At 39.9% G+C, this 24,879-nt stretch overlaps 1 protein-coding gene across 2 annotated transcripts in view; it reads right to left on the minus strand.

Moving 5' to 3' along the window:
- Positions 1–1,921: 1,921 nt before the first annotated feature.
- KIN (Kin17 DNA and RNA binding protein) overlaps positions 1,922–24,879 on the minus strand; it is a 34,958-nt gene continuing 12,000 nt past the window's right edge. Inside the window, exons 5-13 of one of the 2 annotated variants that reach the window (XM_008002222.3) lie at positions 24,139–24,320; positions 21,085–21,133; positions 20,167–20,227; positions 15,276–15,405; positions 12,791–12,841; positions 10,492–10,560; positions 9,222–9,321; positions 6,712–6,812; positions 1,922–2,664 (exon numbers count right to left, since the gene is read on the minus strand). In XM_008002222.3, the coding sequence (XP_008000413.3) occupies positions 2,602–2,664; positions 6,712–6,812; positions 9,222–9,321; positions 10,492–10,560; positions 12,791–12,841; positions 15,276–15,405; positions 20,167–20,227; positions 21,085–21,133; positions 24,139–24,320 (806 nt within the window). In that variant the 3' untranslated portion in view covers positions 1,922–2,601. Of the gene's footprint in view, positions 2,665–6,630; positions 6,813–9,221; positions 9,322–10,491; positions 10,561–12,790; positions 12,842–15,275; positions 15,406–20,166; positions 20,228–21,084; positions 21,134–24,138; positions 24,321–24,879 lie in introns of those variants that run through there. The other variant, XM_037983324.2, reaches the window with a different exon arrangement.

Here is a 24,879-nt window from a genome sequence, read left to right on the forward strand (position 1 = left end):
CGGACATGACCACTCACTGCCATTTATTCAACACCTACTATGTGCTGGACTTCATGTCTGACGCTTTATATGTATTTTCTGTAGGTCTCACACCAACCCTGCAGAAAAACATTTTGACAATTTATACATTAAAAACATCGCAATTCAAGAACGTTAACATTCTAATATTACAAAGCTAATGAACAGAACTGCCAGAATTTGATCTAAAGACTGCCCACACCCAAAACCCAGTTGCTTTCCATACTATGCTGGCAGGTTACTATGAAAAAACCTTAATTCATCCCTGAAGAACATTTTCTGTAAAGCTACTGACATCATCCTGCTAGTATTTCTTTACTGCCTCTTACATTTCTGCTAACAGCATATGTTCTCCCACCTTCTGAGAATAGAAGCTGTCAGCCCTCCCTGACTCTCAATTAAAGAGAGATATCCCAGGGGTTGGCACCGTACCTGTGTCTAACGTCAGCATATTCCCATCCTCATGTTTGAAGTGATCATCTTGGTGTGGTCTGTTTTTTGTTTGAACTCTTATAGAAGATCAACTCAGGCAAGGTGTGGTAACTCACACCTGTAATTACAACATTTTAGGAGGCCGAGGCAGGAAGACTGCTTGAGCTCAAGACTTTGAGACCAGCCTGGGCAACATTGCAAGACCTTGTCTCTACTAAAAATCAAAAAAATTAGCCAGGCATGGTAGTGCATGCCTGTAGTCCCAGCTACTTGGGAGGCTGAGGTGGGAGACTCAATGACCTAAGCCCAGGAGGATGAGGCTGCAGTCAGCCATGATTGTGCCACTGCACTCCAGGCTGGGTGACAGAGCAAGACCCTATCTCAAAAAAGAAAAAAAAGAAAAAAAAAAAAAAGAGGTCGGGCGCAGTGGCTCATGCCTGTAATCCCAGCACTTTGGGAGGCCAAGGCGGGCAGATCACAAGGTCAGGAGATCGAGACCATCCTGGCCAACATGGTGAAACCTCGTCTCTACTAAAATTACAAAAATTAGCTGGGCGTGGTGGCACATGCCTGTGGTCCCAGCTACTCAGGAGGCTGAGGCAGGAGAATGGCTTGAACCTAGGAGGTGGGGGTTGCAGTGAGCCGAGACTGTGCCACTGCACTCCAGCCTGGGCAACAGAGTGAGACTGCATCTCAAAAAAAGAAAAAAAAGAAAAAGAAAAGATAGATCATCTCTCTCTTCCTGGTGCTGCTGAAGGGTAAGATGTAAACCTCGAGTGCCCAAGAATGTAAATGTAGAGAGCCAGCACAGGAAGCCAGAGACAGAATGCAAGCCTGGGAAGGCTGGTGACACCTGGTCCCACTGCTCTGGAAGCTGGCGTCTGCTCCTTTCAGTCATGTGCACCATAAATATCCCTTCTCTTCTTTTCCTTTGGCACAGGCAAGTGTGGGTTTCCTGTCTTTTGCATTCCCTAATAATATACTGCCCTACTTATTTCAAACTGTATAGTTAGGCAGGGTGCTGTGGCTCATGCTTGCAATCCTAGCACTTTGGGAGGCTGAGGCAGGAGGATCACTTGAGCCCAGGAGTTTGAGAGCAGTCTGGGTAACGTAGTGAGACCCTGTCTCTAAAAGTAAAAAAATTAAAAACAAATAAAACTGTATAGTTCAACATTGCTGGTGGGACTGTAAAATGGTATAGCTGCTCTGGAAGAGTTTGGCAGAATCAAAAGCTTCTGTTCACATAAAATCCTGTAAATGGATGATCATGGCAGCATTATTCACAAAAGTCAAAAAGTAGAAACAATCCAAATGTTTATCAACTGATGAATGGATAAACAAAATATGGTACATCCATACAGTGGAATATTACACAGCCACAAAAACAAATGAAGCAGGCCTACATGCTACCACATGGATAAACCTTGAAAACATGATGCTAAGTGTAAGAAGCCAGTCATAAAAGATCATGTATTATATGATTCCATTTATAAGAAATGTCCAGAAAGGGAAATCCATAGAGACGGAAAGTACATTAGTGGCTGCCTAGGGCTAGGGCAGAGGGGAAAAATAGCAACTGACTATTACAGGGCTTCATTTTGGGGCATGAAAGTGTTTTAAAATCAGACAGTGGTGATGGTTGCACAACTCTGCAAAAATACTGAAAACCACTGAATTGTATGTATATTTTAAATGAGTGGTCTGAATGGTATATGAATTATTACCACAATAAAGCTGCTTCTGTATTTATAGTTTTACGTTTAAAATTTAATTACACTTGTAGTTCAACTTTACTTCTCTACTACTGAAAATATACATTTAGAGTGTATGAAGGATTTCCTCCAATTACATGATTCTAAATTGTCATATATAAAACACTTTATAATAACATTCTTTAATGAAGATATAAATTCATCAAGTAAATTACAAAGGAAACAAAAATAACAAGGACAAAATTACATAGTTTTGATACTTCATGAGACATAATTAAATTGTTCTCAAAGTTTAGCTGAACAACTATACAGTAATATTTTCAAAAACCTGTTTTTTTAATACAAAAGAATACCCTAACACAGTAGAGTCTCATAATGCCCTGGCGAACACCAATTTGATGCTTTAAGATTTTAATGTATTGTTAACACATTTTCAAACTCAGGCGAGTTTAGAAAAGTCTTCATATTGAATTCCTTCCACTCTGCGTCCTTTTAAAGGGCCCTACAAATTAAAATAATTTAAAAGAAGGTTAAAAACACACATTCCTAAAAGACAAAAAAACGACACCATACTTATGGATACAAATTTGCCTTTTCCGTATCCCTAAAATATCATTAAGGTAGTTAACATTTGTATACATCTATGAATTTTAAGAATAAGCTATGGCATCCTCATTAAGAAAATCCATATTTTCTTCTGTGACATCTGACATACGTTATCAATAGATATTGTGGCAGAGACCCGCTAGCTGTTCAGTATCTCCTCTGCTTCCTGGATAAATAGCTAATTTCCTAGCTCCCTTGTGGTTAGCTATGGCCATGCATGGAGCTCCAAGCCCAGGGAAGCAAACAGAAGTGATGGTCCAAACGTGCTATCCCCAAAACACAATCTGCCAAGCTCCTTTTGCCTGCCCAATGCACACAGACACGGCAACAGGATATGCCACTTGAGGGCAGTAGAGCCATTAGCTGGAAGGACCCTGGGTCACAAATCACCTCTTAGAAAAGAGTTCCCTGATCAAAAAAACCCACTTGGGGTTTTTAGAGTGAAACGTTAACTTCTACCATGTTTGTGCCATTGTCCATTTGGGGTTTTCTTTTTTTTTTATAGGAAATGTCATTTTGTAAGCATTACAGATACTCAAACAGGTTTGTTGAGGTTGGCTGTCATAGTTACACTAGTCTATATTATAAAAAGAGTCCAACTTTAAATTTATTTTCTTCTTTCATATCGAACAAAAAGAGAAAGAGGAAAACTTAATTAATGAAAGATATCTTCTATCACTAAAGCGGATATAACCTGGGAACACAGAGAATATGGGCTGTGGACCCACACTCCCCAAGTTCAAATCTCACTTTCAACAACTGATTTAAGCTCTCTGTCCTTCAGTTTCCTCTCTGTGCCCCATTATCTCCCAGTGGAAATAATAGTAATGTCTCTATGATTGGGTTGCTGGGAAACATAAATGAGTCATTTCATATAAAGTGACTAGACCTAGAATTTAATATGAGTGAGAGCTCAATAATTTTCAACTCTAATTATTATTAAATCTTTGGTTTAGCCAGGCGCGGTGGCTCACGCCTGTAATCCCAGCACTTTGGGAGGCCGAGGCGGGCGGATCACAAGGTCAGGAGATCAAGACCATCTTGGCTAACATGGTGAAACCCCGTCTCTACTAAAAATACAAAAAATTAGCCGGGCGCGGTGGTGGGCGCCTGTAGTCCCAGTTACACAGGAGGCTGAGGCAGGAGAATGGCGTGAACCTGGGGGGCAGAGCTTGCAGTGAGCCGAGATCGTGCCATTGCACTCCAGCCAGGGGGATAGAACGAGACTCCGTCTCAAAAAAAAAAAAAAAAAAAATCTTTTGTGAGACTCTGTCTTGAAAATAAATAAATAAATAAATAAAAATAAAATTTGACAGTTAATCCTTTCCCTTGCAAAATATAATGTGATGATAATGATGACAATGATGATGACCCTAACCCTGGAACTGAGATTTTAACATTTTTTTTACTGCTTCCGTTAACAACAAATAATTATCATATTTAAAAGAATTAAGTTCCCAGATAAAGTATAACCTAGGTTGGATTTTTCATTATCGTGTTTAATGGTCTATGGTCAATTGCATTTTTCTGATAAGAACCACAAATCTGGAGAATAAGAAGGGAGCCAGACATTTGAGTTTATAGAGTAAATAGCTAAAAAGCAGAAGCTATTTAGGAACAATTTATTAGGTGTTAAAAATCTGCTTAATAGATGCATAAATTTCAAACACTACCAATGACATGAAAACTTAAGGTGCCAGAAATGATAAAAATAACCACTTGCAAAGTTCAAGTGGCGACACATGCACATACAGAGATATTTTTGTTTTTTTTTTTTTAACGAGGAGAGCCTGAAGAACAGTAGAAAAAAAATTAAGAGATAGATTCCCTTTTTTTTTGAGATGGAGTCTCGCTCTGTCACCCAGGCCGAAGTGGCACAATCTCGGCTCACTGCAACCTCTGCCTCCCAGGTTCAAGCGATTCTCCTGCCTCAATCTCCCGAGCTGGGACTACAGGTATTTGCCACCGTGCCCAGCTAATTTTTGCATTTTTAGTGGAGATGGGATTTCTCCATGTTGGCCAGGCTGGTCTCGAACTCCTGACCTCAGGTGATCCATCCCCCTTGGCCTCCCAAAGTGCTGGAATTACAGGGTTGAGGCACCATGTCCAGCTGGTAGATTCCCTCTTCTAAAAGAACTACATGTTGCTCTGCAATCAAACAGAAAGGCTTTTCATGTGGATTTGCTCCTAAGTTCTACCTCAGTACAGAAGATGAAACTGGGTCTACAGTGCAGAAGGTGAGAAATTAGCTTCTGATGAATGGACACAACCTGCAAACCAAAGGTATCGAGATGGAACTCAACACAGCCTCAACAGTAATCAGTTGTTTTGTGTTTCCCTGAGATGAAAACATGAAACAGGATCTGCATTTGATAGTGCTATGGAATTAATAAGGTAAGTTTCACGCATGGTCCATGCAAAAAAAAAAGAAATTAATAAGGGAAGGATAAGCAAGTTGTCAAGGAAATACTGGATTTTCTATTGCCTTATGCTGATAGAGTCAGAGAAAATCTTAGAGTTTTTTGTTAAAACTCAATCTGCTAATTTAGTCAGACTGACATGTTCCTCAATGCCAAGTAAGAGTCCTTTTTCCCTTTTTTCCCCTTAGTTTACATTAGTCAGTAACAGTTAGCAAGTAACAGTTTCTAGGTTAGCATTGTCAGGATCAGACAGAAAAAAAGAAAAGAAAAGCTTGATTTACTGAAATGAGAATTCTCTCAAATAAGGACCTAAATGGTTTTTCCAGAAAACCTTCCTAGACACATATTCTCTAACAGGCCCAGGGGCTTAGGGGTCCTATAAACTCCCCAAGAGAACAAAGAAAATTTAGCAAATTATGTGCAACGTTTTGAAGAGTCTGAACTTTCATTAAACTCTCTTAGTGATCTATTACTCCCAAGCTCCCCCAGAAATACTAAAACGGACTGTACTGGAGATGAAAAATTCTTTTGTTTAGCATCAAAGATATGCAGTGCAGTAGTTCAGAGTTCTAAAAGGAAACTTTCTTTCTGAAGGTATCTCAGGCCTCAGTCACAGACCTGTCAGTGAAATATCAGTTCTTTTTTTTTTTTTTGAGGCGGAGTCTCGCTCTGTCGCCTAGGCTGGAGTGCAGTGGCCAGATCTCAGCTCACTGCAAGCTCCGCCTCCCGGGTTTACGCCATTCTCCTGCCTCAGCCTCCTGTGTAGCTGGGACTACGGGCACCCGCCACCTCACCCGGCTAGTTTTTTGTATTTCTTAGTAGAGATGGGGTTTCACAGTGTTAGCCAGGATGGTCTCGATCTCCTGACCTCGTGATCCGCCCGTCTCGGCCTCCCAAAGTGCTGGGATTACAGGCTTGAGCCACCGCGCCCAGCCGAAATATCAGTTCTAAGTCAATAACCAACTTTATTTATATGTCAGAGTTCTTTAAATTACTGTATTGATCTCTGCTACCTTAAATCCTTTATGAAAAAAAGGAAGACATTTAAAAAAGTGGGTGACCTCTGTGGTTCCCTCCCTCTTGACAATGACTATACTTCCCCCACTAACTTCACTATACCAAATTGAGTTTTATATTCAATATGAGGGGAAAAAAGGATATAAAACGGTACCCATTATACACACTTTCATAAAATACCAAGATTGAAAAGGAACAGACCAAAATATTAATGGGGTTTATTGTTGGGCTTGGGGATTATAATTAATTTTTATAATTATTTATTTATATTAAATTAAAATATGTTTTTCAGGTTTTATGCATGAGTAACATTTCTTTTGTAATCAGAAAATAAAATACTTTAGCAATGGCAGAGTCATTAGAGAAAATAAGTTTACAGATTTCCAAGTAGGATACAAGGCTAATAAAAAACTCAAATTCTAAAATAAAGAACAATCCAATTAAAAAACACTATGGCACATTTTTAAAGCACTTTGAAATTTCTGTCTTTGTATAAACAAACTTACAGTTTCAATGACGATAGTAGCTGAAAAAGTCTTCTCATTGATGGATTCAAGGGTACCTTCATTTCCTCTGTAGCCTCCATTTAAAACTAGAATTCTTTTTCCTATGATGGAAAAGAATATAAAAATTAATGCAAAGAAATATCTCCATTTTTCTTCTAACTTGTTATAGCAATGTACAAAAATGTACTACACTTAATAAACATAACAAAAAACAAAACCCTTTTTCTTAGAAGTTCTTTTTTTTTCTTTTTTTTTTTTGAGATGTTTTACTTTTAGACTGCAAGGAATATAAGGTACTTGGAGAAAATGTTCAGAGTCCAGAAGTAATCAGAGAAAATTTAGCTTACTTTGTCTCTTTGCAAAATTCATAAGATGGTTTGGCAGTTTTACAAAACTTTAAAGTTATACCTACCATGTGACTGAGCTATTCTATGTATTCACCCAAGAGAAAAGAAACCAGATATCCACACAAAGCTTTGTACATATATGTTCACAGAAGTTTTAACAGCCAAAAGCTGTAAATAAGCCAAATGTCTATCAAGAGATAACTGGGTAAACAAAGTGGTACACGAGTCCCCCCTTATCCCAGGTTTTGGTTACTCTCAGTCAGCGCGGTCCAAAAATAGGTGTATACAGTACAATAAAATATTTTGAGAGAAAGAGACCACATTCACATGACTTTTATTATAGTATATTTATTATAATTGCTCTTTTATTATTAGTTATTATTCTCAATCTTTTACTGTGCCTAATTCATAAGTTAAACTTTATTATAGGTATATATGTAGGAAAAACACATAGTATATATAGTGTTTGGTACTATCCATGGTTTCAGGCATTCACTGGTGGTCTTGGAAGGTATAGGATAAGGGGGGAATACTGCATATCCATACAATGACATATAGCAAGAAAAAAGAATGAACTACAGATACATGCCACCACATAGGTGAATCCAAAATAATTATGCTGAGTAAAAGCAGCCAGACCAGAAAACAGGACACATTTATATTTATAGAAACTTAATTTATATAAAATTCTAGAAAAATAAGAACTGAATTATAGTGACAGAAAGCATGTCAGCAGATGCCGAGGAAGACGGGGGATGTAGGAGCACAAGGGAGGAGGGAGGGATTAGAGAGGGAAATGAGGGGATTTATCCATCATCTTGATTGTAGTGGTGGTTTTATGAAGTAGACAATGTTCAAACTTACCAAATTGTATACTTTACATATGTGTGATTTATTGTACATCAATTCTACCACAATAAAGCTAACACAAGTTTTTCTAATTTGTAAAAAAAATTTTTACTTTAGGAGGAAAAAAGAATAAAGAATATGGTAATTGGAAGTTCCATGAACTGATGTTATCACCACATTGGCAATGACACCCCCCAGGAAGATTTTGAGTCAGAAGCAAACAATCTGGTCAAAGTAGTGTTTGTACTCAGATACGGATAAGTTTCCCGAAGGCAAAGACAACTACGGGGGAAAAAAAGCAAAATAACACAGACTTTCACTTGACTATCGCAGAGCGCTAAACAAATACATTACAGGTTGAACATCCCTAATCTGAAAACCCAAAATTTGAAAAGCTCCAAAATCTAAAACTTTTTGAGTGCTGACATCATGCCACAAGTGGAAAATTCCACACCTGACCTCCAGTGACAGGTCACTGTCAAGAAAGATGCAATCAAAATTATTTAAAATACTGTATAAAATTACCTTTAGGTCATGTGTGTAAGGTGTATATAAAACATAAATGAGGCTGGGCGCGGTGGCTCACGCCTGCAATTCCAGTCCTTTGAGAGGCTGAGGTGGGTGGATAACTTGAGATCAAGAGTTCGAGACCAGCTTGACCAACATGGTGAAGCCCCGTCTTTACTAAAAACACAAAAATTAGCCGGATGCGGTGGTGCATGCCTGTAGTCCCAGCTACCTGGGAAGCTAAGGCAAGAGAATTGCTTGACCCGGGAAGTGAAGGTTGCAGTGAGTCAAGATCGTGCCACTACACTCCAGCCTGGGTGACAGAGTGAAACTGTGTCTCAAAAATGAATAAATAAAAATAAAATAAAATAAAACATAAATCAATTTTGTGTTAAGACATGGGTTCCAACCCCAAGATATCCAATTATGTATATGCAAATATTCCAAAATCCAAAATTGGAAACACTTCTGAGTGAAAGTCCAGGCATTTCAGATGAGAGATTCTCCACCTATAACCATAAGCCTAATATAACAAATGCTATCCATATATGTCTATGTTTTGCTTCAGGAAAAAAAAAAAAGTATTCCAGGAAAGGAAAATCCATTGATGCCACAAAACAGCTTCACCAGGGAGCCAGTCAACTACGATGCCCTTGAATCCAAACAGAGATGAGTTACACTGGCAGTTAATGTTGCCAAGACAGAAAAATAACTACAACCATCAAGCACTGTCAAAATACAGGGGCTTAAGAATGGAACCGCTCATTTTGATGGCATATGTATTAAATGGTCTGCAAACAGATTTACCTGGTGCTGGAATTACTGTCTCTAAATGAGTCTGGTCAAGTTTCAGCTTGTCTCCAGAATCAATCATCTTCACAACAGCTGTATATTTGTCAATTACTTCCTGTCATGTAAAATGAACACTTTTATAATAGAAGAAATAAGTGCACACTCATTTAAAAGGACAAAAGTAAGTGAAATGAAGACAAAACATCAATCAAAAGATAGGAGTAACTCCTTCTATAAATGACACTATTTTCTAGATTCCATACATGATTTCCCAGCCTATGGTTCTCAATAAAGAACTCAATTCAAAGCTTAGTAAAGGTTTTCATCGGGAAAGAGTAACAGATTGGTGGTCCTGGAATAAGACTTTAAGAAATCTAACAAGAGGGGTAGTTTTGTCTAGCTTAATGTACAGTGGAAGAAGGGCAACAGGCATGCACAAGGCTGGGTGCTAAAATAAAACTAAATTTAGGAAAGGCAAAAAGGGAGAAAAGGCCTAGAATATTGATACAAACTTTAAAATCTCAGAGTAGGCCGGGGGCGGTGGCTCATGCCTGTAATCCCGGTACTTTGGGAGGCTGAGGCGGGTGGATCACCTAAGGTCAGAAGTTCGAGACCAACTCAGCCAACTTGGTGAAATCCCGTCTCTACTAAAAATACAAAAGTTAGCCAGGAGCGGTGGCAGGTGCCTGTAATCCCAGCTACTTGGGAGGCTGAGGCAGGAGAATCACTGGAACCCAGGAGGTGATGGCTGCAATGAGCCAAGATCGTACCACTGCACTCCAGCCTGGATAACAGAGCCAGACTCTGTCTCAAAAATAAAAATAAAAATAAAAATAAAAATAAAATCCTAGAGTAGCCAAAAGGTAGTCTCTCAAGCAAAACACAAGAAGTTCTCGTGAGACCTTGACAGTATAATTATTAGGCTGGTGTAAAAGTAATTGCAGTTTTTGCCATTACTTTTAATATATAGCCTATGATTAAAAAATAAAATACATTTTACTGACAAGCAAGGCACGCATGCTGAGGTTTTGAAGAGGTGCTGATGGGACTTCATACATACAATCTGTCCTAGTAAGAAAACAGATCAACGTTGAGTATAAACTATGGATGAAAAAGAAATATTTCTCCAACAATCATGAATTCAGCTTCCATTTCATGGGATAATCAAGAATTTTAGACACAGTACTTCTGCTACCAGGACTTGATTTTCAAGAAATACCAAAATAGCTTCACTTAGTGACCCAAGCTTTTTTCACAAATTCCATTCATAATTGCATGTCCTTACCTTAACAATACCCTTTTTCTTATGATATTTCTCTCCCAGTTTTTTGGTTATAATTTTCACAATAATTTCCTAGAAAATAACAACAACAAAAAAGATGAAAGGAAAGACAGAAGTGATCGTTTATTTACTTCTTCCTTTTAAACTATGTTCACCCAAAACCACAGGAAAATGTAACTGCCCTGCCAAATAAGAAATGCTGGAGTTCTCTGCCTTCCCAACAATGGCAAACATTTCCTTAGCAATCTTTTATTCATTCTTCCCCTTTCTGTTCATCATGGTTAGCAAGAGGAAAAAAATATACACATGTATATACAAAATGTTTGATTTCTACATTGAAGAGTTCTGGAAATCTAGGACTGTTATCGGTAAATCTCAACTCTAGTACTTTATGTCTTTCGTAGATAGTTTCTTTCTCTCCATTGCAGGAAGTGAAAAGCACTGAGGTGTTCACTGCTGACAAAAACTCAGATTGCAAGAGACTCACTGGAAACTGCAAGGCACTGAGCCTTGGAGCTTGTGCAGGACAGTTCTCACAATGCCCCTTTCTCATGAGCTTGCTTTGAATTTTGGTACAAATGGGATTCCTCCAGACTAGTTACAGCTAAAGGTATTGTTCTTCTGAGCATCCAATTCTCAAATGGGAGGAAAATCTGGACTTATTTCCTATTAATGAATTTGGAGTTTGCTTCTTTACCATTTTTTCCTGATTTGGATTAGCTGTCTAAGAGCTAATAATGAAAATTAAATTGCCTAACAATGCAATATTCACTGCAGAGATTCTATATTTTCTACTTCAAGTGAATATATCAAAGACATGGTCGCAAGTACTTCATAAAGCCATGCTTAAAATCACACTAACAAAACCTTAGGAAGGACTTCGGGGAGAGGGTATTTAATAGTAGAAAGGTATGTTTAAGGAAGTCTCTCTTTTAAGACTTTCTAAATGAAGCCAATTAATACCAAAACAACTTCTCCAATTTAGCCATACTATTTTCTGGGCTAATTTCTCAAAGGCTCTCATGGGTTCACACTCCAGTAATTGGAAGATAATTCATTACATCACTGTACTTATCGGCCCTTGCCCACAGTAGATCTGTTAAAAATATTTCCTTTCTGAGTTTAAAAATTAAGCACAGTGGGCTGGGCGCGGTGGCTCACCCCTGTAATCCCAGCACTTTGGGAGGCTGAGGCAGGTGGATCACCTGAGGTCTGGAGTTTGAGACCAGCCTGACCAACATGGAGAAATCTTGTCTTTACTAAAAATGCAAAATGAGCCGGGCATGGTGGCCCATGCCTGTAATCTCAGCTATTAGGGAGGCTGAGGCAGGAGAATCGCTTGAACCCAGGAGGTGGAGACTGCGGTGAGCTGAGATCACGCCACTGCACTCTAACATGGGCAACAAGAGCAAAACTCCACCTCAAAAGAAAAAAAAAGAAATTAGGCACAGTGGCTTAGGCCAGTAATCCTGACACCCTGGGAACCTGAGGCAGGAGGATCACTTGAGGCTGCTATGTTGACCAGCCTGGGCAACAGAATAAAACCTCGTCTCTACGAAAAACACAAAAATCAGCAGGCATTAGTGGTGCATGCTTGTAGTCCTAGCTACTCTGGAAGCTGAGGTGGGAGGATCGCTTGAAGCCAGGAGTTTGAGACCGGCCTGGTCAATAGAGCAAGACCTTGTCTCTATTTAAAAATAAAAAAAAGAATAAGACATTCTGAAAGTTTCATGAAAATGTCACATCTCAGTAAGTCTAAAATAGAATATCAATATAGTCATTTAACAATATTGTTAAATGTTTAAAAACTATTTTTACATTATTTTTTAAAACAAAAGTAAATTAATAAATAAGCAATAAAATATAAAACTCCCTTGAGTTTGTAAAATTAAAACCTGCTTTTCTCCACAATGTACCTATTAATAAATGGACAATTCTAGTTTCAGTAAGTTGTAAATTGAAAACCAACACTTGAGCATTTATAGTTCTACTCATTTCTGAAAACACAACCTTTTGTCTTATAGCAAAAATTGAAAATTTCTGGCTCAAATTCAAGATGTCCATAAACAAGTTTAGCACCAAACTTAAGGAACATTAGTCTATAAGCATGAAGTAACCCTCCAATAGAAGTGCAACCAATAATTAAAGATCTAATAGAAAGAAAAGTCATTATAAGTTATAACTAACTCTATCTATATAGATTATACATGTTTGAAAAGTTTAGTTACTTATACTAAATGCTAATTAAATCATTCACTTAAACATACATTTAGAACTTAAGAAACTCCAACTGAATACTTACAGGCTGTAGCCAGTAGTCTGTTCGGGCAGTTCTTTTCTTTTCCTCTTCAATCTGTAGAACACAGAATGTCTTAAAATTATCTCCTTAAAATTCTCATTGGACTTCAAAATACTATTCTATTTAACAAAATAACACCATAAAACTGTGAAGTCTTCTACTTCACAGAAGACCAATGACATAATTTGCAAGCTCTGATAAATACAAACAAACATTATTTGTCATTAGTTTTTGATTTTAAAAAACTTGCATTTTTAAAAGTATGTAATAAAGCAAGTCAACTGACCTAGGAAGCAAACAGACACAACCCCTTTTCCAGCTGCAAGATCAGCCCGTACCTGCCCTCACCCACTTTCTCCCATGTGACTGTCAGGAGCTGGAAAAGAGGCCACGTTTTCATGCAGTAAAATCGTAACGCATGGATCAGTGTGGCACGGCATGGTTAAGCATACAGCCTGGTAGCAAACAGGGGGTTCCTTGTTCAAAAATGACAGTAAAGTTCATGAATGAAAGGGAAGAAAAATACCACCAAGAGGTAAATAACTGAGAGTTTATTTACCAAAAGAAAAGAGTGCTGTCTGGCTGTTTTGGCAAAAATATCCAATCCTTTTCTTTCTCAACTGCTTACAGTTAACCCTAAGTACCAATTTTCAATGGGATCAAACAATGTAATAATCCCTTGGTTGATTCGAAACCTCATTTTAGGCTGGGCACGGTGGCTCACGGCTGTAATCCCAACACTTTGGGAGGCCGAGGTGGGAGGATCACGAGGTCAGGAGTTTGAGATTAGCCTGGCCAACACAGTGAAACCCCGTCTCTACTAAAAGTACAAAAATTAGCCAGGCATGGTGGTGCACGCCTGTAGTCCCAGACACAAGATTGCTTGAACCTGTGAGGCGGAGGCTGCAGTGAGCCGAGGTCACATTGCTGCACTCCAGCCTGGGTCACAGAGTCACACTCCATCTCAAAAAAGAAAAAAAACTCATTTTAAATCCTTCAACTTTTCAACAATGTTCTAAAATTAGTATTCATTATATTCAAAGAAGGTTGAAGGCTTTCCATTTTACTTTGAATAAAATTAAATTTAAAAATTCCCTGTCACAGCGTGCAAGACCTCTGTGGTGTTGGCCCTCCTGGCTCTCTGACCTCAAACGCCACCATGTGCTTGCTGCACTCCAGTCCCGTAGGCCTTTCCTTCGGATGCCTGATTGCTCCTGTCTAGGCACGGTTCACAGGATCTCTCCCCAGGCCCTACCCTCATACCTCCTTGGCGCTCAGCATTTTGTGATCATTCACTGGCGCACTGCTGAACAGCTCTGTCATTAGAAGGAAAGCTCCATGACTAACAAGGACTGTTTCTCTTTCTACTTACAGACCCGGAGCCTTGCACAAAGTGCAGCATATAATAGGGACTCAGTTTCATAGTATATTCATCTTACATTTTACTTGAAGTTTTTTAGATCGTCCTGCATGGTGTGAGGACTAGGAACAGAGAAGACTGAACAGCCAGCCGGGGGCAGTGGCTCACACCTTGTAATCCCAGCACTTTGGGAGGCTGAGGCGAGCGGATCACCTGAGGCCAAGAGCTCAAGATCAGCCTGGCCAGCATAGTGAAATCCTGCCTCTATAAAAAATGTAAAAAATTAGCCAGGCATGGTGGCAGGTGCCTGTAATCCCAGCGACTCCGGAGGCTGAGGCAGGAGAATCTCTTGAACCTGGGAGGCGGGGGCTGCAGTGAACCGAGATTGTGCAACTGCACTCTGACCTGGGTGACAGAGAGAGACTCTGTCTCAACAACAACAACCAAAAAAAAAAAAAAAAACATGTCACAGGTTTCTCTTGCTAGCTAGGAGGTGCTAAGTGGAAGTCAAAGTCAACAGGAGAGTAGCAGTTGAAGGAGGGAGGCCAACCACGGAGGACTCCAATTTCTAATTGAATTCTACTGACCGTAACTACACAGGCAGTTTCAAAGACAGCACCTGAGGCATAAAAGGAAACTATTTAGGTGGCACATGGTGGCTCACACTTGTAATCCTAGCATTTGGGAGGTCGAGGTGGCTGGATGACTTGAGGTCAGGAGTTCGAGATCAGCCTGGCCAACATGGTGAAACCCCATCTCTTCTAAAAATACAAAAACTAGCCAGGTGTGGTGGTGGGTGACTGTAATCCCAGCTACTCAGGAGGCTGAGCCAGGAGAATCATTTGAACCTGGGAGGCAGAGGTTGCAGTGAGCCGAGACCATACCACTACACTCCAGCCTGGGCAACAGAGCAAGACTCCATCTCAAAAAAATAAAAAATAAATAAATAAATAAATAAACCTATTTAGAGGGGCTCCAACTCCGGTTCAGGGAACTGTATGTAGTGAGGTCACTATTCCCTAGTCCGTATATGATAATTTTCCTAATTTTCTATTAATCTAATAAATGGTGAAATGATTTAATTTTCCCTGGGTTCTAAGGTGTCCATACGCAGTCCATAAACTGTACCTCCATTATTTCATCCAGTGCAGATTTCTTCTTCTTCTTTTCTTTGGACTGAGCTGAGCTCTGGGCAGATTCTTTTCGTTTCACTGATGCTGAACTTCCTATTGTCTTCAGTGCACTTGGTCCCAGAGTACTGATGAACAGGAGTATCATGCTTGTTACCAAGAACCGTACAGACGAATGCTTTACGATGTGCAAAATTCACAACATAGAATAAATGTGTGACATGACTAATTTACAGGAGATTAGTGAAAACCATGGAGTACCTGTCCACATCTCTTACAGAACTATCAGCACCGGGTAAGCATTTAACCGGTGCTGTCTTTAACTCTCTGTACCTTCTCCTCACTCCTTCGGTCAGTGCTACTATACTTTGTATAGTAAAATGATGGTAGTGAGCTTAGGCTTTAGTGTTGAGCAGATTAGGGTTTGAGGCTACTTCTATTAGGACCTGGGGTAATTCACTTTCCTAAGCCTCAAATCTTCATCTATAAATGAAGATAATAACATGACCCAACTCCTAACTCAAATGCAATAATTAAATGACATGTTTTCAAATGACCAATTTAAGTCTAGCATGTTACTCTCAGTTCTGGTTTTGTAAAGCAAAATTCCAACGTGTTACTTAGAAGTTTTTAATTGCTCCCAACTGCCCAGAGTTGACAATGTAAATCCTTTTATTTATTTATTTATTTATTTTGAGATGGAATCTTACTCTGTTGCCCAGGCTGAGGTGCAGTGGCATGATCTCGGCTCATTGCAACCTCCACCTCCCAGGTTCAAGCAATTCTCATGCCTCAGCCTCCCAAGTAACTGGGATTACAGGCTCACCCCACCATGCTGGGCTAATTTTTGTATTTTTAGTAGAGACGGGGTTTCGCGATGTTGGCCAGGCTGGTCTTGAACTCTTGACCTCAGGTGATCCACCTGCCTTGTCCTCCCAAAGTGCTGGGATTACAGGCATGAGCCACTGCACCTGGCTGATGGTGTAAATTCTAAATTCTTTACTGCCAATATACAATTGTCACCACTGGCCTCAGAATACCATTCTAGTCACCATCCCTGACTTTCTATGTACACCAGTCACTAAGAACAATTTGCTATTGACTGAGCCATGCCCTATGCTTTGAGCCTCTGAAAATTTGCACATGCCTTGTTTTATACCTAAAATAATCTCTCCTTTTATCCCCATTTGTTAAAATTCTTTAAGGTCCATTCTTCCTGAGGGTTCTTGGATCTTGCAGTGTTTTGAACTGCCACAGTGCCTTGTGGTATGCATCACACTGCACCTTGTGCGATAATCATTTGTATGTATGACTCCTCTCTTGTAGTAGGGAGGAACCATCTATTTTTTCCTGCAAAAGTAGCAGTAACTATCTTGTAACTCACATGAAATAGATGCTCCATTAATATGTGCTGATCAAATGACTTTTACCCATCTAATCATTTAATGTGTCATATTTACAAAAGATGAAGCAAAGGATAAATATTTACCCAAAGCTACCATGGAGCTCACCAAGAAAAAAAAATATGATTAGTAGAGAATATAACAGATTTATTACTTTCCTTTATTTGGACTTTTAAAAAAATACATTTAAAGGTAGCATTAGATTGATGAACTGCTGGGTTACTTTAGGTTTGAAGTCAACTAAAACCCCTACATCTTTTCTCAATGGAGAATTGTAGGTCAGGACTCTGTCACTCTGTTTTTATGGGAGTTGTTTTCTCTTTACCTAACTGTCAGGCTTTCCACTTACCTTTGTAAAATTTTACTTACTGGGTTTTGACCTGTAATTCAACCCACTGAACATACATTTAAACTCTGATTCTATTACTGAATGCATTTCCCAGGGTATGACAACTATAAATAATGGACATGGGTTTTGCACAGGCCAAGTCCATGTAAAGATAAGCTCTTCTACTTTCTACTTAAATGTTCTTTAGATTTAAGTATACTTTGAACAAGGGATCCAGGGATAATTCAGATCATAATCAACCACAATGTCTACAAAATAGGCACTAATAACCCTAGCAAAAGAGGAGTTAGGATTAAGCCCAGCAAGATCTCAGGGTGAAGTGGGAAAACAGATGTAAAGGGTATTCCAGGAAGGGGAATAGCAGATATAAAGGCAAGAAAGGGTGAGACTCCAGGCTCATTTAGGAAAGCACAAATTAGTGAGCACAGCTGAGTGAAAACGGCAGGAGACACACAGGATCACAAAAGTCACTTAATAGTATGTAAAAAAATTCAAGGTCATCTTAGAGATGCCGAAACCAAGAGACGTTAAGAAATGAGTGACATGGTAAGAGCTGAAGTTTAGAAAGGTCCTTTTGCTGGCAATATCAAGATTCCATTAGAAGGGTGAGAGACTGAGACAGGCGTAAGGCAGAGTTAAAATAAAATCAAGGCAAGATATGAATATATGAACAGATAGAAAATGGAAAGTAAGGCTCCTTGAACGGCCCTCATTTTTGCTTTCAGTAACTAAAGTGAATTCCAGCCCTTCTCAAAGGAGATAAAAGAAGCCCAAAGAAGAAACAGAAATGAAAATCAAGTAAACTTTTTCAAGCAATAAAGGGGCTCATTTTCGTGCCTCAACATAGCCTAAAATGTCCACTTTGATATCTACATCATTTAGTTTATTCTAGGTTTTAGATATATAAGAGATATAAATCCACAGGAGAGTGAATCCCAAACTATATTATGTACGATAATCTCAGAGAAAAAAAATCAGATGTGTTTCAGTTGTATTATCTATGACACTATTTACATACTTATACATATATTGTTCCTTATTCATGGACTCACGTCACAACATCTTATCAAATAAATTATCAAAATTGGTCAAATAAAACAAATCTTTTTTCTAATATCAAGGCGTGGCATAGGGGTACAGCAGGCTGAATAGACCCCCAAAAATATCAGGTCCTTATCCCTGAAACCTATCAATGTTACCTTATCTAAGAAAAGGGTCTTTGCAAATGAGATTAAGTTAAAGATCTTAAGATGAGGAGCTTGGCCTGGATTATCAGGGTGGACCCTAACTGCAATCATTCCTTTTCTTGTAAGAGCAAGGTAGAGGGAGATTTGACACCTGAAGGAAAAGGTGATGTGAGGATGGGGCAAAGAGACATTTGAAGATGCTGCTCTTAAATACTGGAGAGATGCAACCATGAGCCAAGTAATGCCAGTGGCCAACAGAGCTGGAAAAGGCAAGGGACAGATTCTTCTCCAGAGCACAGCCGGCAGGCAGGCTCCTTGATTTCAATCCAGTGATGCTGATTCGGAATCTGACCTCCAGAGAGAGAATATATTTCTGTTGTTTTAAGCCACCCAGTTTGTGGTAATCTGTTACAGCAACCATAGAAAACTAATACAAGGGAGGTCAATTTGGAGAACATTGGAACCAATTTTAACATCTATCTACATCTAGGAGTAACACATAATTCAAAAGAACAGACAGAAATGCATAACGTTCTAAAACAATAAGGCATGTGTGTTATATTTGAGCCTATCTTCCAGGTCATATCATGCCAATGTTAGACAATTCTTCCGGAATGTACCCAGATGTAGAATCCAAATAACCAATTTCTTGATTATATCTAATGTAGGTGTTAATTTTGAAATATTATTTTGATCAAAGTTAAGACATCTGGCAAATCATTTTAAAGCTGATCTATACTGCTGATTCAGCCTATCTATCTCCTTCCATACTCCTAGCCACTTATTCAATAGTGTAAATAAACAATGACCTATAAACAAACCTGAAAAACTTAGATCTTAAAAAAAAATATGTAAAGTACTAAGTAAAATAGAAAATATCACCCAGTTGAAAAGCAAATTCCAGTAGACACTGGTACTTGACTATCTTGTCTTACTCATCTTTTTTAACCTCCATGACAAAACTGAATATACTGCATGTCAGAAATAGTGAATACAGATTTGGTGAAAGAATACATTAAAAATTGCAAGATAAGTAATGTAGAAAGTAGGTAGAACTACCTGACCACATGCTATGCCAGGTTTTGGCAAACAACAGCCTAAAGGCCAAATGCCAGCTGCCACCTGCCACCAGCTTTTGTAAATAAATTTACTGGAACCCAGCCATGCTCAGTTCCTTCATGCGCTGTCCACGGCTGCTTTCTCACTACGACAGCAGAGTTCAGTTATTGTGACAAAGACATCTGGCCAAAAAAGCCTAAAATATTTACTGTGCGTCTCTTTACAGAAAAAGTTTGCTGACCCCTACCCTGTGCTAGACCATCTAGAAGGGCAGGTAATGATTACTGAGTGTTTCCTGGTACATTTACACTGTACTGGAGGCTAAGGAGAGAGGTTGATAATCTCTATTCTCAGAAAACTCACAATGCAGCAAGCGAAAGAAAAATGCATACCCAGCTAACATTTAAACTGTGGCAAGTGGCCAAGACAGGAAAATAAACAGTTTTATATAGCAAACAAGGAACCGTTAAATGGAGAAGGATTCATGGAGAAGCAATAGTTTATTCATGTGAAACATATAATCAAAATGAGGCTTTCCTCACAAAACAGAACCATCTCATCACAGGCAAATAGGAGAAGAACAGTTGCTGGCTGGGCACAGTAGGGTGTGACTGTAATCCCAGCTACTGATACCTGGGAGGCTGAGGCAGGAAGATCACCTTGAGCCCAGGAGTTCAAGGCCAGCCTGGACAACATAGCAAGACCCTATCTCTTAAAAAAAAAAAAAAAAAGAACAATTGACACAAAAACAGTGCAACCAACAAAAAACAAAAAAAGGTGAAAACTACAACTACAATTAGAAAAAAAAGATTCACAATACTTCAAAATGCAGTAACCAATATTTCACAAAAATCCTAAAGTGTTAAGATATCCATGAATGATGCAGCTCACCTTGACTTGGAAGACGTTGCTCCGGATGAACTGCATGCTCCTTTACTCAAATTAAACGTGACTAGAAGAAAAAAATGTTATTCCACATGTACATTTCAGGAAAATCATAATAACACTTCTCAGATAAGATACTACAAAGTGTTCACAGAGGATCTCAGGGACATTTTCAATAAACGAGAGCTAGCATGTTCCTATGTGGAGACCACACATTCCTGTAAAACGTCCCAGACTGACAACCATAGAACAGGAGGAACCTTGTACGCCACGTCACCGTGGCAGACCACACAGGCACTTCCCTGCTCTATCCCCATTTCCCCTGGTGAACAGTACTCCAATTCAGTTTAGGTCTCCATACCCCTTGCCTGTGGCTCGAGGGACACAACACCATTTTCATCTCTGGGGTAAATTCTGATTGTCTAAACCAATCAACATAATCCCAGTGACTGCTTTTTGGGTGGACGTGTGACACAGTTCTGGCCAATGTCATCTGAAAGGAAATCTATTGAAGAGAGGAGTGTCTTCTTGGAAAAGTATCCTTGCTCCTAACAGGATTCTAGAAGAGCATCCAGAGATGCTCTCTGCCACCCTCACAACAATGCAGAGTCTGCATGTGATGGCTGGCGTGTTGGCAGCTACCCTGTGTCCATACAGCATGCAGAACCACCTTACCTCTGAGATTCTTATTATGGCAAGATATTTCCTTATTGTTTAAGCTAACTTAGTCAATTTTGTTACATGTAGCTCCAGCTAGCCTATCCAATTAATTCATTAGTATTACCTTTTCATTAAATAACAACAATGTAACTCAGACAGATTGGATGTCTTACTCCCAGATAGGTTGACAAGTTGCATTTTTAACAAAACCAATATAAAAGCATCTATGTTTAAAAAAAGAAAGAAAAGAAAAAATAAAACTACCTTTCTCTTCATCATTTTCTCTGCTTAATTCCGTAAAAGTAGGGACCTCCTAAAAAAAAAGAAAGTTTTAAGGTTTTGGTGTACAGTGCACTTACTATCACCCTTCAATAGGCCTAAATTATGACTTGCTACCTGTGTTGCCAGGCAGCTCTAACACACAAGTGATTAAGATCCTAATTAAGAAATTACATGCTTTTGGCTGGGCGTGGTGGCTCACGCCTGTAATCCCAGCACTTTGGGAAGCTGAGGCGGGCAGATCACGAGATCAGCAGTTTGAGACCAGTCTGGCCAACATAGTGAAACCCTGTTTCTACTAAAAATACACAAAACATTAGCTGGGCATGCTGGTGTGCACCTGTAATCCCAGCTACTCAGGAGGCTGAGGCAGGAGAATCGCGTGAACCTGGGAGGCGGAGGTTGCAGTGACCCAAGATTGTGCCACTGCACTCCAGTCTGGGTAACAGAATGAGACTCTGTCTCAAAAAAAAAAGAAAAGAAAAGGAAAAGAAATTATATGTTTTTGGCCCAGTACGGTGGCTCACGCCTGTAATCCTAACACTTCAGAAGGCCAAGGCAGGTGGATCACCTGAGGTCAGGCATTCGAGACAAGCCTGGCCAACATGGTGAAACACTGTCTCTACTAAAAATACAAAAATTTAGCTGGGTGTGATGGCGGGCGCTTGTAATGCCAGCTACTCAGGAGGCTGAGCCAGGAGAATCGCCTGAACCCAGGGGGTGAGTGTTGCAGTGAGCTGAGATCGCGCCACTTCACTCCAGACTGGGCGAAAGAGCGAGATGAGTCTGGCCAACTTGGTGAAACCCCGTCTCTACTAAAAATAATTAGCCGGGTGTGGTGGCGGGCGCCTGTAATCCCAGCTACTCGGGAGTCTGAGGCAGGAGAATCGCTTGAACCTGGGAGGCGGAGGTTGCAGTGAGCCAAGATCATGCCGCTGCACTCTCCAGCCTGGGTGACAGAGCAGGATGCTGTCTCAAAAAAAACCAAAAAACAAAAGAAATTACATGCTTTGGCTGGGCATGGTGGCTCATGCCTGTAATCCCAGCACCTTGGGAGGCCAAGCTCAGGCGGGAGGAATGCTTGAGGCCAGGAGTTGGAGGCCAGCCTGGACAACATAGCAAGAACCCCCATCTCTACAAAAAAAAAAAAAAAAAAAAAAAAAAAATTAGCCAGGCATGGTGGTGCATGTCTATAGTTCCAGTTACTCATATGAAGCAAGAGGTTCACTTGAGCACCAGAGGTCAAGGGTGCAGTGAGCTGTAATCACGCCACTGCATTCCAGCCTGGTGACAGAGAGAGACAGTCTCTCAAAAAAAATTAGAACTTACATGCTTTGCAAATATTATCCAATTGAGAATTATTCTAAATACCAAAAAGTAGCTTTTCTGTACCAAATGGCATAAGTTTACCTATATTCTTATTTCTATTACAACTTAAACAGGAAATAACAAAAATATAAGGCAATAAACTTTAGGAAAAGCAAAAACTTTTTTTTTTTTAAGTCTGTTCAAGAACAGACTAAACTAATGAATAATCAATAGTGGTATATTGGAACAATGGTTACTTCTGGGAGATGGGGTATTAATCGGCAATAAGCATGAGGAAACCCTCTGGGATACTAGAAAAGTCCTATATCTTTATCTGGGTGGTGGTTCCACACCTTATCTGTCACTCTTTCTACACACATATATTGTAAGAATTCAGTGAACTGTACACATAAGATTAATGCACCTCATACACTTTAATCAATGTATGTTAGAGCTCAATAAACAGTTCAAAAACCACTCAGTTTCACATACACACCAGGCTATATTTGCCTGCTCACACACAGGTGTTAGAATGTAAGCCACAGAAGGCTGGGCGTGGTGGCTCATGCCAGTAATCTCAGCATTTTGGGAGGCTGAGGAGGGGGGATCACCTGAGGTCAGTAGTTTGAGACCAACCTGGCCAACATGACAAAACCCCATCTCTATTAAAAATGCAAAAAATTAGCCCAGCGTGGTGGTTTATGCCTGTCGTCCCAGCTACTTGGGAGGCTGAGACACAAGAATCACTTGAACCCACAAGGCGGGGGTTGCAGTGAGCTGAAATTGCGCCACCGCACTCCAGCCTGGGTGACAGAGTGAGACTCCGTCTCAAAAAAACAAAAAACAAAAAACAGTAAGCCACAGGAGAGAGTTTTTTTGTACCTTTTGTTCACTGAGTATTCCCTGCGCCTACAAGAATCCTGGCACAGTGGAGGCACTGATAAATATATGTTGAAATAAATGCCTCAACCTAGTTATTCTAACACCTCAGCTCCTTCCCTCCCCATTCATCTGGCTTGCACCCACTGATTCTTCAAGACTCCTGGGCACTGAGGTTGTATCCACCCTCAAATACCCTATCGTCCCCAGGCCAGAGTAAACATTGCTTCTCTATGTTTCTACATGCTGCGTTTACCTCCAGTACTGAATTAATTATAATCAGTTGAAATGATCTGTGTATATGTCTTCCCATTAGGTAGCGTCTCTATTTAGATATAAGGAAATTGAGGTTTGGAGAGACTATGTAATTATACAAGATTATGAAGTTAGTAAGTCAAATGTGCTTTTGACACCAGGCTGGTTCTCCTCTTAGTTAAGGAACAGTGCGCCCAGAAACTTGATTCAATGCTGAAAAAACACAAGCTGGCCGGGTGTGGTGGCTCATGTCTGTAATCCTGTTGCTTTGGGAGGCTGAGGCGGGCAGATCACCTGAGGTCAGGAGTTGGAGACCGGACTGACCAAGATGGTGAAACCCTGTCTCTACTAAAAATATAAAAATTAGCTGGGCGTGGTGGCAGCGCCTATAGTCCCAGCTACTCAGGAGGCTGAGGCAGGAGAATTGCTTGAACCCGGGAGGCAGAGGTTGCAGTGAGCTGAGATTGTGCCACTGTACTCCAGCCTGGGTGACAGAGCAAGACTCCGTCTCAAAAAACAAAAAAAAACAAAAAACCAAGCCATTGTGCTTCTTTAGACCTTTGGACATTGCTTCTCAGGATGATATTGCTTGCCCACCTGTTCCTTCCCTTCCAGGCCTCTTCTCACTTGTTCTTCAATAAATTTGGCAGTTTTTTCTTCATCATCAAGGTCCTGCTTTTTCTTTTTCTCCAGTTCCAGTTGCCGGCGAATAGTTTCTGGGTCCCTGTCTATGTACTGAATATACCAGCCTTTTGGTGTCTCATCCACTTTGCACAAGCCTTAAAAAAACAGCCGCCACCATAAATTAGCATACAATCAAAGCAAAACACAAATATGAATGTGTTTCATCGCTGCATATTTATTCATTCAAATACACTCAAATCAGGCCGAGCACCGTGGCTTACACAAGTAATCTCAGCACTTTAGGAGGCTGACACAGGTGGATCACTTGAGGTCAGGAACTCAAGACCAGCCTGGCCATCACAGTGAAACCCCATCTCTACTACAAATACAAAAATTAGCTGGGCATGGTGGCGCACACCTGTAATCCCAGCTACTTAGGAGGTTGAGGCAGGAGAATAGCTTGAACCTGGGAGCTGGAGACTGCAGTGAACTGACATCGCGCCACTGCACTCCAGCTTGGGCAACAGAGTGAGACTCAGTCTCAAAAACAAAACAGAACACCAAATACACTAAAATACATTCAAATACACAAATTCATGCAGCAAATGGGATTTTACATATTTATATTTAATGAAATTTAGATACTATATATGGATTCAACCAACTGTGGGTGAGAAATATTCAAAAAAAGAAAAACGAATAGTTGCATCTGTA

The sequence above is a fragment of the Chlorocebus sabaeus genome, chromosome 9 (genome assembly GCF_047675955.1).
Source record: "Chlorocebus sabaeus isolate Y175 chromosome 9, mChlSab1.0.hap1, whole genome shotgun sequence".
Taxonomy (NCBI): Eukaryota; Metazoa; Chordata; class Mammalia; order Primates; family Cercopithecidae; genus Chlorocebus; species Chlorocebus sabaeus.